We start from the raw sequence: 15,719 nt of genomic DNA on the forward strand, positions 1-15,719 counted from the left end.
TTTGTAAGTCAATTAAAAAAAAATACATTTAGTATTTAAACAACAAAGACACGGCTTAAATACTGTTCTATATATTTCTGTACTTACATCCTCTCTCACTCTGATCAGAGATCATATGACGTAGCAAAATTATCTCAATAAGGGGGACAATCCATAAAATCTGGTTTTGTATAATTATAAATCCAAATTGATGAAATCGTTTTTTTTTTATCTTTTGTTTTTCTACAAATATGTAGTACTTTGTAAATTACACACATCTAACTGCATTGAGAGAGAAATGGAATAATATAATTCGTGAAATATATGCACGTGTCAAAATTTATACTTATCAACTTATCGTCAAGCATTTTTATAACAATTTCTTTGTTTTTCCTTTCACTTCACCGAGTTTAATTTTATACTGCGTATGAATTTTGTGCACAGCCCTCGTTTGCAAAAAATTTCATACAATCGTTTTGTTACACTATACGTGTGTCTGTGTGCATGTATGTGTATATATAATTTATTTTTAAATGGATTAACTCGTCAAGATTTCTCATCTAATTTAAAAATCTCAGAAGAAAATATCAAAGTCTCTCTAGATATTACCAATAATCTCGTTCCAAACATGATTGCAATTGATGAAAAGATGTACAGGCAAATGATGGACAGTGCACAATGATCTTTTGTTATACAAGCACACTTTGTAACATTCGACGTATGCACAACTTGAGTAGAAAAAATATCTATAACAGATACATTTTATCTAATAATCCTTATATAAAACTATTATTACATAATATTAATTTTTATAATTTACGGCTCGTAGCAAGTCGGCAAGTCAATATTACTTTCCAAGAATATGTTTTCTTGCGAAAGTCTATCTCACACGTCTCGCTCAAATAAACTTTCATTCAATATTAAAGATGCATTTCCAGTTGCTACTAACAATTCGTACTCCGCACACAACTCATATTTTGCGCAGAGTAGAAAAGACTTATATAATAATTTTTTTTATTTTTTTTTATCGGTCGGGGGTATTTTCGCAACGAAACACTCGAGGAGTCATTGGCATTTCATTGTTTATGCAGCGTCCAAGAACGGACATTCCTCCAATTGTACAATTTGAAGTTGAACGTTATAGTATAGTTTTCATAGCTGGATACAAAATTGCACAGAACCAGCATGAAAGAGAATTATATTTTGCGCAAATATTCAAAAGTTATATTATACAACTCGCCTGTCCAGAAAATCAAATTTTCTGACACTGTCTAAATAATAATTTGCACATAAATCGAATAAATGTAGTCTATGTAACTTTATCATTTCAATTATGGATAAGCGAAACTAATCATCGATATATTTTGGATCTATACGATTCACTTCTCTTAGCTCGGCCAATCTAAATGTTTAGATCAGAAAACGATCACACAAGATTTGTTACGTACGAAATGTTAGTTCAAAGATTGAAACGCAATCTACAATAATTGCATATGAATTAATCATCAATCTGTATGTAATAATAATACCATAGTCTATTAAAAGATAGTCTGGTATAAAAACTTAAGCGTTGATAAAGTTGTGGCGTAATGTGTTGTCTTGTAATGTGATAAAGTTAGGGCATTATGCTTGACTAATCGACATTTGTGAGTTTTGTATACACGCTTGAAAAGGACCGGATCCTCGGTCGAAACGTAGCGTTTTTCGATTAATAAATTTGGCCAGTTGGGTCGATTACAACATCTTTAGTAATTTTTAATGTGATAAAGTTTAATTTTCTCGGTAGAGCAGCAAAACTCGACACTTTCCTCGAATGAATGAAATATATAGATGTGTGACCAGACACAGTTGCTGATAATTCATATAAGGACGATGCAAAGCATGGCGATGCAAGACATGACATTTGTAATTTGTGCAATGTCCGGATGAAGGTATGGCTACGCCAATTGTTGAGTGATCGAAACGTTCGAAAGTGTCCAGCCTTGGTTCTCTTGGATCGCTAAATAAAAAGTATCGGAGTAGTGCACGATGCCGGTAAGTCATGGGGTGTGTTAAAATGACAGTGTTAGGCCTTAGCATCGACTTCCATGGCGACGTCTCCTACAGCTTTCTCGGCCTTCTTTTTCTTCTTCTTCGCCGATTTCGGATTTGCCGAGGAATATAAAAGGTTCTGTAATTTTCAATTACGGATAAGTGATTGCAATAGCAATGGCAGTTACAAAGCTATTACTTTTCTCAATTTAACGTTCTACGTACCTTCAATTCAGGATCGTCCACGACACAGTCAGACTGATACATATCGAGTTCAAAAGGAATTCCAGTAATTTTATGAGGTCCATTAGGCATCAAGAGTACCGTAAATTTGAATTGCGCCGCGTACTCGGTTGGCTTCTCATACAGCACCTGCACAAAAAGATTTAATGAAAAATGTGGTAGCCGCGTATGCCCCTATCAAGATGGCAGCCCGGCACTGCACTAACCAACCGCGGCTTTTTCGCGAGTGCCCAGTCGCGCCGACTAGGTTTATAAACAAATTCAGCAAAAAATTAGTCATCGCCCATTCTACGTTCTCACCAAGAGTCGACTGGGCACATATATCATAACCAATGATAAGTACTCCGAAAGAATTTCGTTATACTAGGAGAAAGCTAATAAATACGCGTATAAATAATAGTCTTACTTGGAATGGCTCAATCAACCTATGATTTACACATTCGACAACAGCCATTTTTGCTTTCTTCTCATCTTCGAAGGTACGTAAATTGAAAGGCATGAGACCATGCTTATGGGAGACTTCTGAGTAAAACATGCGAGACGCCTTCAGTTTAAGCTGATATGTCTCTTCTGTTTTCTTGTATATCGTAACCCGAGTGTCCTGTTCCCTCCCTACTCCTTCACCCGTGCTAACTAACACATCCATTGCATACACCTGAAATTAAACGTTTACAATAAATTAAGATCCTTTTATACAACGCCATACCTTCTTTTCTCTTATATCGCAAATTTCCAAAAGACTTTGATATCAATTTAAAAATGTACCTCGTGAGTCTCGAGGGTATACTTTTCATGCTCCTTCTTTTGCGCGTCGTTCGGATTCTGGATTATCGTTTTCTCCCCATCGATCTTAAATTGTTTTAACTGGTGACTTAGCATACCTTCGATCGGTTTACATTTGTAGGCATCACATATTTTCTCCACGGTGCCTGTTATCGTATAAGTCTGAAATGCGTAGTTGAGCATCAGAATACGCTTACAAAATTTTATTTTTACAACTTAAAAAACAAAAAGGACGGAAACAAGAGCGCTCAAGTATTCTCAATCTTACCTCTGTACCTGGCTTTAAAAGCCTTAATGCAGCTTGAGAAGCATAGTGCGCAGCTAAAACTACATCTGCTTTCCTGCCTGATACTTTCTTTTCCGGTGAGGATCCTATGACGATAGTGTGTGCCACTACAGCTATGAAACCATCAACATGTGCTCCAAGATCACTGTAATTATACAATTTCATTAATTATCTCGAATTTGCGGTCAACGAGTGAAATGTCAGATTTATCTGAATTATTGTATTAATATTATTCGAAATATTAAATCTGTAATCAAATGTTTGAAATCGATATTAAAGTAACATCAGTTTTCCAGAAGCAATGTTATTCGACATATAAGACGGTAAAAATAAGTCCTGCGAAAAATTATAAAGAAGCAACTTCTATGGAGAAACTTACACTTTAACCATATCTTCATCTTTGAGAATGAGATCAGGTTCACTGGCGATAGGAGAGAAATGGCAAATGCAATTGTTGACTGATATGCACGTTGGAAAAGCGATACCCTTTTTAAGTTCCTTCTCCTTTTTGAAGACCTTGCTAGTTTCCTCTGTAAGTATTTTGTCACCAAACTCGCATGCTTCCCTCACGGAGGCTCCAACAACACATTTGTTTAGAACTTGCTTCAATACTCCTGCAAAATACCCAGTCGTATATCAGTATACTTTAATTACAACAAGAACCACGTGTTGAGAAAGCTAAATCGTTAAATGCCGGGCCGAAGGAGGCGATTGTTTGCTTTAACTCTAAAGTATTTTAAACAAGTGAGACAAAAAGCATGCGAGCAATTGCCGAGCAATAGTGTTAAAACAAATGATCAAAAAGTAAGGGGGATGGAAGTAAGGACTTTTTCCGAACTCCGATTAACTCGATTGAGGTTCAATTTATGAATACCGTTTTGTCAGATGATTTTTTTTTTTTGTTCAATATATGGAAAGGAGATTAGATTATTAAAAATTTCGCTTCTCCGCCCAGTGGAGCTAATCGCCGATCGGAGCTCGGTCAAGGGTCGCCCCCCCCCCGGGGGGGGGGGGGAGAGATAGATTCCCTCACGCACGGCGCGCGGGGAACCGACACGAGGGAGGGCGAGCGCGATGATCGCGAGCGGGCAACGCCGGGGAACGTCGGGGGCCCGCGACCATGTGCCGGGGCCCCCGGCATCGGCGCGCCGCATTCCATATGGCCGCGACGGCGAGGGAACGCGCGCGCGATGCCACCCCCCCCCCGCCCCGCGCGCGAACACGCGCCAGCGTTTCCTTACGGTTCACGATCTCGCCGGCCATTTTATACTTGGTGACAACCAAGTCCTCGGCGATGGTCTTCTCGGTCTCGTCCTTGTCCGCCATGTCCCCGATTACACCGTGATACTGCACTCCGCGATCACGTGATTCCGGCGGCTTCCTCGCTGGCAGACACCACTCGATATACGCACACGACCGACACGACGACGGCGGGCGCCAACCGACACGGACGACGACCACTAGCACCACTACGAGGCGGACCACGAGGCGACGAATACGCGGATGGGGCTTGGGTGGCGGCGCTGTTGAACCGGAGGCCGGTTTGCTTTGCTTCAGTTTTCCTGCACATGCGCGACGGGTGCAGCAGCTCGTTCGCAATGGAGAAAAATTGTCAAACGAGAATCAAGTTCGCCGTTCGTGCGATTGAACTCGGAAATCTTCGGAAACGCGACGAATTTCCTTATTCTCTTTTTAATTTTCTTAATTACTTTATCGTTTGTATCCTTGGGACTAATTAATTTGTCGCTGTCGACAATTGTAACGCGATCGGAGTAGCCAATAGGCGCGCTCGACGGGAACGACTCGAATTGTGTCATTCAAATTCGATTGATCGATTCTTGTGGAACGCCAATCGAATTGATTGAATAAAAATAAAAAAGTTGATTATCAAATCGATTTAATAATTATATATGATATTGATTGCGATATTGTCACAAAACTACTTTTTTCTACTTATTTCTATAATTATTACTTACACGGATAAAATTGCAGTTTTTATCGAATATCGAGTCCTAAAATATATGGTGCATGTCTACCGTCATATCTACGAAGCGTCGGGATAACAATAATAAATCATAAAATTAGTATTTATATTTGTTTAAATTAGTTTGAAATTAAAATTTAATTTAATTTAATTTAAATTAACGGTCACGAGAACTTCCTGTCGATTATCTCGTTACTTTCGATATATCGGTCTCTCATATCGGAGCCGTCGACCGAACAGCGGTCGTCGATGTATTGTCGATAACCTCACGCAACGCAAAGGCAACTGGCAAAGAGTGGACTAGTGAACTTGGACTCAGTGGACGGGGTGGACGGGACAGTCCACGAATTGTCACACGGGTGACTCCGGGCGATCGTTTCCAATGTTCGTAGGCTTTTGTATCTTTGTAGAACGAACCGGCGCGATCGTTCGTCGAGCTCCCGATCGCGCGCCATACCGGGGAGGATAAATGCGCCCGATAGAAGGGAGTGTCCGAGCCGCGAAGTGGCCTCCTAGAATCGCCAGAGGGTTCGTCGTTTGCTAGCGTCGACGAGAAAGGAACGAGGGAGGAGAGAGAGAGAGAGAGAAAGGAAGAGGGGAGCGGAAACGTCGACGAGGACCCCGAGCGCGCGACCCCACGGTCGCGGCTGCACGACCGGGAAAAAATGACCGTCATGGATTTCTTCGGTTGCGCCTGTCTGGCCTTCGGCCCGCCACTAGCCATGTTCGCCTTCACCGTCGCCGCCGAGCCCATTAGAATCATCATCCTGATCGCCAGCGCCTTCTTCTGGCTCATCTCCCTGCTGCTGTCGTCGATACTCTGGTACGCCGTCGTTCCGCTGCAGGACCACCTCGCGTTCGGCCTGGTCTTCTCCGTATTGTTCCAGGAAGGCTTCAGGTAACCCCTATAATTTCATTGCATGTTCAGCACGTTTCAACTATACACGTGTAGATGTGAACGAGCTTATGGATCACTTTTTTTTAATCTTTTTTCAAAGGTATTTGTTGTACTGGGTGCTGCGCAAAGCCGAAAGGGGCTTGGAGAAAGTTACAACGACCCATGTGGCTGACAGCAGACACGTGTTCGCTTATGTCTGCGGCTTGGGCTTCGGCTTCATGAGCGGCGCCTTCGCCCTAGTCAACGTCCTGGCCGACGCGGTTGGGCCCGGTACCATGGGACTTCGGCAGGGTACCGAATACTTCTTCATAATATCGGCTGCCACCACTCTGTGTTTCATCCTCCTGCACACGTTCTGGGGCGTCATCTTCTTCTCGGCCCTGGATAAGAGGAACTGGGGACAGATCGTCTGGGTGGTTGGGTCGCATCTGGTCGTCTCGTGCATGACCTTGCTCAATCGCTATCAGGCGTACGTGGCCAGTCTACTGTCCGCTTACATAGTACTGGTAATAACGGCCACGCTCGCGTTCAAGATCGTCGGTGGACACGCGCAGTCCTTAATCCTATGTTTCCGAAGAAACTGAAAGCCCCCGAAGATTACTTAATTCGTACGCCAACACGTTCGTAGTTAATTAAGAGATCCATCTCCGACGGACACGAGCGTCGTAAAACGGCAAACATACTTTCGCTTTACATGCTAATCTCTAAGAGAAAATCGTTCGTCGCTCCGTTGTACGATACGCGTGGAGACAATGAGCAGGATACTCTTTTCATTCGGATTATTAAGCAGAATACGAAGCGTTGATATGCAATATTATTAATAAATTTTGTATGACGATGTGTACTCCATTATCCAAATTCGATACAGTTTGTACAACACATCCGATACGTTGACCAACTGCAGTCGCATGTTTTGAAATTAACATATTTCGAAGCGTATTTCCCACCGTGAAACGCCCTGCAATTATTTTTCCTCGTAAAAGGCTCTAGCACAGGATATTTCGGTCAAGCTGCTAGTCCGTCCCTTAATCCATCGAAACAGTTATATGAAACAGAATAATCTCTAACAATCCGGTTCGGATCCGGATAACGTCGAAGTGTACATTATCCCTTTACATCTTAGGACTATTGTTTCCTATCGTAGCCGTGTTGAATTGACGTCAGAAGCGAGGAATCCGCGTACATCTTCTTTCTTGCATCTTATATATTAAAATAAACTTTTTTTACGTTATTACGCACGAAATTTTTTTTTCTAAAAAAATCTAGTTTCGAAGTATAGAGTACATTAATTTATATATGCATTTATTCTAATGCAGGATAATAAAAGAAGTTTTTTTTTTCAATCTGTATTATCGAACACACAGTGATGGCATAAGTGAATATTGATTTCTTTTATGCAGTGCGAAGAAAGAGAAATTCACACGATTTTTCGCTTTAGCATTATAATTTAATATGGCTACAGAGAGAAAACGGGAAACTATAAAAAGGAAGGAAAAAAAATCTAAAATGTGTATGCGTCAGTGCGCGTGTACGTGTGTATGTATATAAGTATGTGTCTATAATGTATGATTATTGCATCAAATGAGATGTATATCTGTGCAACAATTTGCGCCTTAAAAGGTGAATTCCTTGAGTATAGGTTAAAACAGAGAAACGATACAGTCTAAGGAATTGTTCGTTACTTTTTTTTGTATACAAAAAGAGAAGAGGAGCTACCGATGACAAGACAATTACTGTGACACGTGCATCTCCTGACATTTACATATAATTAATTTAATTTTCACTTATCACATCTCGCAGTCGTTTATTATTCAAATCATATTGCATTTTGCATGACATTGAAATGAAAACAATTTTTGTAAAATACCAGTTGTATAAATTACTGTTATTGCTCTTTAGATGTAAAACTATATATACCACAGTTTCATATAACATAATATATAATAACAATAATTCCAGTTATGTAATTAATTCACTATGAAGATAAATTTACAATGAATTATATGTAATTCTTTTCCTATACAAATTTTAAGTATGCTGAAGTTTCACATTTATATATTCCACATGTTTGAATTATTGATCATTTTTGTCAATACGGCATCTACGGATGGATAATTGACATAATTCTCCAAATAATCCTAAATCACAGTCGTAGAAATAAAATTTCAATAGCAGTACGTAAAAGTTTTTAATAATTAGAGGAGGTAAGGAACGAGATTAGATTTGTACAAAACTTCCTTGTCTCTTGATAAAATCAAAAAGCATTTTATCAATAAATCGTCTTGTATTTTCTGGATAATTGAACCATCTTAGAAAACAAAATTACTGATTCTATCTTGAAAAAAAAAAATTGCATTCCGGTTGCCGATACAGTCGAACTTTTATATACTTTTCTCATCGGAACAGATAAGATTTCATGTATTTTCTCAGTTTAACAAACTCGATTTTTCTCCTTCCATTATTTCACATTGCGCTTGATCACGCGCATAGAATAAAAATGCGTCTTTCGTTTTGCACATAATCAACTTGAAACGAAAAATTTGCTTCTTCTCTTACTCTGAATTGACCGTGTGTGCAATAACAATTTTGTTCTATGCCGTTAGAATATAAGTGCAGGTTAAAGATATAAAAAAATATAAACTTCAGTCCTAAACAAAAACAAAAATATACGAAAGTTTGACCGTAATCCGCAACACTTAAGAACTTGTTAAAGAAGACATGAGTAGCTCCATTTTGTTGAGAAAATTCCTCCCTTCCATCTTGTCCCATCTGACTTCTTTGAAGGAACCTCCAAGATTCTCCCATTTTCTCTCTCGAACAAGTTGACCAGGGAAGAAGTCCTTTCGGGGAGAATGAGCAATGGCGACCTGCACACCCGTTTGCGGTTCGCATCGTACTGCTATCATCCTAAAAACATGATCAAATGATGGTTAAAAAAAAAACAGGCAGGTGCGCGCATGTAATATTCTTCTATGTCATAAAGTTTGAACTATAAAATACCTGTCGCCGATCGGCGAAGCAAGGATGCAACTGCTGGCGTTACCCAAGGGTTCCACCGAACCTAGGCCGAGGTGTGAGCTGTTAGCTAAAAACTGCCAGCCCATACACTTGGCGAGAGCCTGCACCGCACTTATTTGATGCTGATAAATCTGTGTACAAAAAAAATGACAAACATTGTGATATCACTTTACCGATAATAAAAGAATGTTTTATATTGGATGATTACATTTTTAAATTATATAGTTTTACATTTTACGAACGTTGATAAAGAGGTAAAAGCAACTGACCTGACAGAAAATTAGGTCCCTCAGTTCCTGAGGCTCGTAACTCATGTGCATAACCCTACCGTCGCGACACACACATTTCAGTGACTTTTCACCGACGTGAACGACCATCGACGTTCGACACACGCTATCGTATCCATGCGTCAAGATATTTATTTTTACACAAGACTGCGTCGGCGAATTCAATCCGTTCCAATGCGAAACGATGAGCGGATCTTTCACCTCCTTCGCTATCGTATCCAACACGTATTCTGTGCGCAAACGCATGAAAAAGTGTTGTGCTTGTTGGATAATTTGTTCTAGTAGCGTCTGGCTCTTCGTCATTTCCAGAAGTTCGTATCTGTCGGCAGCGGTAGGGCCAGCTACGTATCTGCGTTTACTAGGCCCGAGGGGTCCCGAGGCAGGATGAGGAAACGGATGATTGCTATTGTTATAATGTACTTCGCGTAACAATTGATGCAGGGAGTGTTCCAGTACGTGATCGTGGTCCGTTTTGTGCGGCGGCGGAGCCGTAGGTTTCTTGTCGCTGCCTGTGCTGTGGCACAGGCCAATTATTAATTGAATTCCCGGGAGTACCTGGCATAAGTGTCAAGAAGAACAATTTATTAAGCATATTTTTCCAATATATTATTACATTTCTATTTGCAAGGTACGTACCGTGGCCATTATCTGATTTCCGACAACCATGTGAGGTATAGGCGCGCGTAAATGTACAGCCTCCCGCGCTAATTGACTAAACAGTTCCTTACAGAACAGAACATTCTGCGCAGCTTCCAACTTTTGCTGCCAATGCATATCGGTATTTGAATTATTCGCACTACTGTTGAGCAAACTTATATTTGCGTTGCACAAATCTTCCTGATCTAAACAACAAACATTTGATTTTTATCTAATGTGCACAATTTTTTCATACAAATCCCTTTTCTCTCTATTACGTTACCTTTCTGGCATAATACTTCGATGTACGCAACACCTTGTAACTCGCTGGGTATGGTCACGCGCAAGGCGGATGCTTTTGAGTTTGAAGGGCCGTGAGACTGCCCGGACATATTGCTACCGGTATTAGGAGACGCTGGTGGACTATTGCTACTTTTTTCATCTTCTTCGGCTTTGGTAACTTCAAACATGCCCGTTTGCGTGTACTTAGAGCCAGCTGATATACAAATACAGCGTGAATTTGTAAATGAACAGGAATATTAAAAGCGCCAACTATTATCCCGATAAGAAACAAATCGTGTTGCGAATAAATAAATAAAAAAAAAAAGAGAGATAGAACAAACCAGTTCGGTAGCTGAGATCGCCGATGATAGAGTTGGACACTTTCTTCAGACGCCAGTTCTGCCGCAATCTCAACAGCTCGATGTGGAAGTCAGGGGTGGATCTGGTTCTGGCCAATTCGGCCTGACAGTTTCGCAGTCTCTCGGCGCCCATCATAAGAACCGACGCCGCTCCCGCCAACGCCTTTTTCCTAGCGTACACTTGTATCATCGGTTTCACATCGGCCGACTCCTGAGGCACCGGATCCAATACCATGTAATTCTTTTCCTTCGCTATCGCAAGCACGTCGGCCAACACGCACACCTCCGTCAAGGCATTCCTACAAAGGGGGATCGAATTCAATGCTTATACTTTACAGTTTACATTGTCACACTTCTGTCGAATTGTATGCTTGTTACGTTATATCGTGTGCTTATTGCAATCACAATGTATGGCGTTTTTAGACACACATAGGAAAAATCACGACGAACCTTAATTTATTCCTAACGCTGTCCCACGGCCATAAAGAGGATTGAAACGAAGCAGGGTCTTTCGTCGTGTCTTCCTCGCCCTTCTCGTTACCTTCCAACTGCTCCTTCTTCACCTCCTCGCCGTTCGTTTTACTGAAGTCGATCTTCTGAGCGATCTTCGCCAGGTTCTCCGACAACGTGAGAGGTCTACAATACAATTAACAACGCAAAAGTAACGTGAAGTCTTGTCCTCCTTCGACGAAAAATGAGGTTAATTGAGAGACGCAAGGTGCATTTAGGGTCTAAGGAAAATTCCGTTAATCGAGCCTTTTTACTGTATTCTCTGTTAACGCCAAATTCGTTTACGTACGCTTGGTAAATTTCTTGGCCATCGTAAGTGATTTCTTGTATCTGATTCTCAATCGGCGCCTCTACGGAGATGTTCACGGAATACGCCATTGTTGTTTTCATAGATCCCAGCCGGTGTGTAACAGCATATGTTCGTGTATTTTGACGTTTTTGTATAGGTAGATGGGCTACTCCGTAAACTCCGTACCATACTGATAGTTTCAAACACGGTCTTACATACGTATGTAAGATATGTATATACGTATATACGTATATACGTATATACGTATATACGTATATACGTATATATGTATATACGTATGTATGTCTTACGTATGTAAGACCGTGGTTTCAAAATGTGCCGACACACTGAAAAAAAATCTATAATTCACGTCACGTGTGTTATAGATTTTCGGTATGTCGGTACATTTTGAAATGCACTATAAAGAATTAGTGCTCCTCGTAGATTATTAAAATTTGACAAAACAGAACAAAGTCCACTAAACTCTAGATTAGTTTTTTTTCTATATTATGATTAATTAAATTAAAAAAATTAAAAGAAAAAGATCAAGATTGAACCAAAATCAGAACGAAATGGATTAAAATTAAATTTATCTTATTTTGGTGTGCGGTCAAATTTTAATTTTTCATTTTTCAGTTCTAACTATCAGTTCTTCAATTTTATTTCAATTTCTTTTTTAATTCAGTATCCTTATTGTTCATAAGATTGTTGATCTTTTGTTTTGTTGGTGAATAAAGGGAGAAATGTGTTACGCCATTAGAGAAGGACTGTACGTTGGATGGATAGTCATCTATTGTCAGACATTCGCTGACTTGTATATACCAACCATAACCAAAAACGTTCTCAGCTTTGTCTTTTTATCCATTTTTCTCTATCTCTTGCCTTGGTGTGATAAAAGAAAATATCTCTACGGAAAATGGTTTCAAATTGTTGCGTTTGCGGAATCGAAAAGGGATCTATGCAGGATTTGAATTACTCGTTTCACAGGTAGGGATGTAACAGGATTTTAAATGTTCTGCAACACACAAATCTCTTAATATGTTTGTTAAAGCGTTCAGATGACATAATACAGACGACGTGGGAAAGTGGATTTTTATTATTTGAACTTTTCAGGTTTCCGAAAAACGAGGATTTAAGGTTGAAGTGGTGGGAAGCTATAGGAAGGAAGGTGTATCGTAATGCGTACATATGTAGCAAACATTTCAAGGCGGAGGATTTTAAAAATAAAGAAGATCTCAATTTAATAAGGAATATATTAAAACCTTCCGCAGTTCCTAGCAGACATATTAAATTCAGAGAAGTTAAATTTGAATTTGTTGATCCCTCATCCGATGATAAAGATATTTTAACTGATGATGTTAAAGATATTTTAACTGACAATGAGGACAGAAATGATGAAAGGTATGATATTATTTTCTATTTTTCTATTAGTTTTTTTCTATTGAATTTCCCTGCATGATTGATCGATGGATTATTTTCAATTATGAATCTCTTAACTTGGAGCATGAAAAGTATTGTTGAAAATGGATCTTGTGATAACAGGTTGCAAGTTAATGAATGGAGTATATCAACAAGTATCGATAATCCGACGATGAGTAATGATAATCTGACAATTAAGACAACTCCCGACGATGAAGCAACATTAAGCTCTACTGCTAGTCAAGCAAAGGAAAGGTAATAAATCTTGTTATTCAATAATGATACATTTTATTTTAAAAACAAAATATATAGTTTACGTGTAGAGACGTATGTATTTTTATATAGTATATTATCATGTTAATGTTTTATTTTTAGGAAAATTAAAGATACCTTAAAACCACGAAAAAAGCAACGATACCAAAATGGTATCTTAGGAATCGTGAGAAGGGAGGATTTTACAGATGAAAACGCATGGTTAAAGTTTCAAAACTATATCAATAAGATTAAAATACAACATAAACACTTATCGCAGAAGAATCGGAAGCTTCAGTATGAAATAAGCATTTGTAAGGAGCTTTTGAAGAAGCAATTGTCTGATGACGATCTAGAAATATAGAGGTATGTAAGTTCAAAGGAAATTCATATTTTTACAAGTCTCTAGGAGTTAAGATTATATCAACATATTAGCTAAAACATCAAGTGTAAAAAAAAAAATCACAATGCTTGATGCTTGATGCTTGAACTCGTAAAGAATACTTTGGTAATTTATGAAATGATTTAATGAAATTATAGATGCAGACACGGATTGCATCAATTCGCAATTTATGAAATAATTTAACGATATTGCAAGTGCAATATTACCATGCCAATGACTACGTTTATAGTAGTTTCTAATAAACTGTTTGGGATTATAGATATACATCTATATAGTGCCAATTATTAATGTAACATATTGCGTAAGTGTAAACTCTGCTAATTTATGTTGATGTTATATTAATAATTGTTATTCTACATCAATGACGAGATACAGATTTATCAATACATCAGAAATATATATTTTAAAGAGATATAATATATATGAACCTTGCCAACATGAAATAAGATGTTAATGTAATTTTATTTAATCCCTCGTTTCTTCTCCTGTGGCTTAAGTATAATAAAAGCCTCACCTCAATTTACCTCAATCTTAAAAAAAACTATTGATTTTTGTGCGAATATTTTTAGCACGGTCTTACATACGATAAGATGTATGTAAGACCGTGATTTTTAGAGAGAAGTTCGAGTGCAGAAAGTGCAAGCAGAAGCAACACAAACGGACAGAGTGCCGCCAGAAAATGAGACGCGGCCCGGTCGTCATGGAGATGGAGGGGATACTCACACAAAACATGAACCACGTCCGTGTGCGCTCAGTGCTTCGATTGCCTTCGGCTGAATAAAAGAAGGCAGACATATGATCTTCTGTCCTTCTTCCTCCCGCTCGATCCGTACCATACTCGGGTGTCCGCATTTCGTTTTACCACGCAGTCCACACACTGGCAATGTTATATGTATATGTACATACAATTTGTAATACTAAAATGAATAAAAATATTAAAATATTAAATATTAAATAAAAATAAATAATGTAACGATACACCATAATAATGTAAGTACGATAATTCACTCCGCGTAAACGAGTGAATTATCGTAAGTTACTACCGAAGTAACGCTCGCGTAAAAACGCAGTATATTTCTATTTTTATATTTAATTTAATATTTTTGTTACACAAATAGAAAAGGAAAAGGAAAAGGAAAAGGAAAAGCCCGATTTCTAGTATCGTGTACACAAGGCTTAACAGAAAGGCTGCAAATTGATTGGCTATCGCACAGTTTTTAGCCAATAAGCTTGCAGCTTTTCTGTTAAGCCCGGTGTCCACGATGCTAGAACTGTGTCCAAGTTTCGGTTTAAGCCAATCAACTTGCAGCTCTTACAGAAAAGCAGCAGTTTCATTGGCTTAAACCGAAACTCGGACCGATTTTTAGTATCGTGTACACAAGGCTTAAAGCCTTTGGTGCCCCACCAAAGGCAAAGGCAAAGGCAAAGGCAAAGGTAAAGGTAAAGGTAAAGGTAAAGGAAAAGGTAAAGGTAAAGGAAAAGGAAAAGGAAAAGGTAAAGGTAAAGGTAAAGGTAAAGGTAAAGGTAAAGGTAAAGGTAGAGGTAAAGGAAAAGGAAAAGGAAAAGGAAAAGGAAAAGCCCGATTTCTAGTATCGAGTACACAAGGCTTTAAGCCTTTGGTGCATTACCAAAGGTAAAGGAAAAGGAAAAGGAAAAGGAAAAGGAAAAGGAAAAGGTAAAGGTAAAGGTAAAGGTAAAGGTAAAGGTAAAGGTAAAGGCAAAGGCAAAGGAAAAGGAAAAGGAAAAGGAAAAGCCCGATTTCTACCTAGATAGCACAGTGAATTCCTAAAATATTCCTAAACTTTTCTTTTTTCTGAACTGCAATTCTTTAAGAATTCATGAAAGTATACTTTAAGAATGATTTAGGAAGTTACATGCACCATAATTCTAGTTCCCGAAAACTTCTTAGAGTATTCATTTTGAATTATTTCCTATCAACAAAATGTATACTTTATGAATTCAAGAGGATTATCGCTTTTGCCCGTTCTAGACTGGAGAATGATCCTACTCGCGGCTCATCCTAGTGAGTAGTGTAAACGGATAGAAATCATGGATAATTA

At 38.8% G+C, this 15,719-nt stretch overlaps 4 protein-coding genes across 4 annotated transcripts; 2 read left to right on the top strand and 2 right to left on the bottom strand.

The window, feature by feature from the left end:
• Positions 1 to 187: 187 nt before the first annotated feature.
• LOC139779465 (proliferation-associated protein 2G4) lies at positions 188 to 4,834 on the bottom strand. The gene is made up of 7 exons (XM_071717835.1): positions 4,564 to 4,834; positions 3,702 to 3,936; positions 3,305 to 3,467; positions 3,019 to 3,198; positions 2,660 to 2,908; positions 2,236 to 2,382; positions 188 to 2,149 (listed from the first exon to the last, which is right to left on the bottom strand). Exons 1-7 carry the CDS (start codon positions 4,646 to 4,648, stop codon positions 2,045 to 2,047), a joined length of 1,164 nt encoding a protein of 387 aa, XP_071573936.1. The 5' UTR covers positions 4,649 to 4,834; the 3' UTR covers positions 188 to 2,044.
• Positions 4,835 to 5,584: 750 nt separating this feature from the next.
• Positions 5,585 to 9,423, top strand: Aph-1 (gamma-secretase subunit Aph-1). The gene is made up of 2 exons (XM_071717808.1): positions 5,585 to 6,204; positions 6,305 to 9,423. The coding sequence occupies exons 1-2, from the start codon at positions 5,972 to 5,974 to the stop codon at positions 6,786 to 6,788; spliced, it is 717 nt and encodes a 238-aa protein (XP_071573909.1). The 5' UTR covers positions 5,585 to 5,971; the 3' UTR covers positions 6,789 to 9,423.
• Positions 7,954 to 11,830, bottom strand: Med17 (mediator complex subunit 17). The gene is made up of 8 exons (XM_071717791.1): positions 11,586 to 11,830; positions 11,237 to 11,422; positions 10,769 to 11,085; positions 10,429 to 10,641; positions 10,146 to 10,351; positions 9,492 to 10,064; positions 9,205 to 9,353; positions 7,954 to 9,111 (listed from the first exon to the last, which is right to left on the bottom strand). The coding sequence occupies exons 1-8, from the start codon at positions 11,684 to 11,686 to the stop codon at positions 8,901 to 8,903; spliced, it is 1,956 nt and encodes a 651-aa protein (XP_071573892.1). The 5' UTR covers positions 11,687 to 11,830; the 3' UTR covers positions 7,954 to 8,900.
• Positions 11,831 to 12,036: 206 nt separating this feature from the next.
• On the top strand, positions 12,037 to 14,607 carry LOC139779443 (uncharacterized). Its single transcript, XM_071717807.1, has 5 exons — positions 12,037 to 12,572; positions 12,699 to 12,986; positions 13,128 to 13,259; positions 13,380 to 13,622; positions 13,797 to 14,607. Exons 1-4 carry the CDS (start codon positions 12,502 to 12,504, stop codon positions 13,618 to 13,620), a joined length of 732 nt encoding a protein of 243 aa, XP_071573908.1. The 5' UTR covers positions 12,037 to 12,501; the 3' UTR covers positions 13,621 to 13,622; positions 13,797 to 14,607.
• The last annotated feature ends 1,112 nt before the right edge of the window (positions 14,608 to 15,719 follow it).

This window comes from Temnothorax nylanderi, unplaced genomic scaffold (assembly GCF_030848795.1).
Source record: "Temnothorax nylanderi isolate EJ_2023f unplaced genomic scaffold, tnyl_v1.0 TNYL_tig0226_pilon, whole genome shotgun sequence".
NCBI classification, from domain to species: Eukaryota; Metazoa; Arthropoda; class Insecta; order Hymenoptera; family Formicidae; genus Temnothorax; species Temnothorax nylanderi.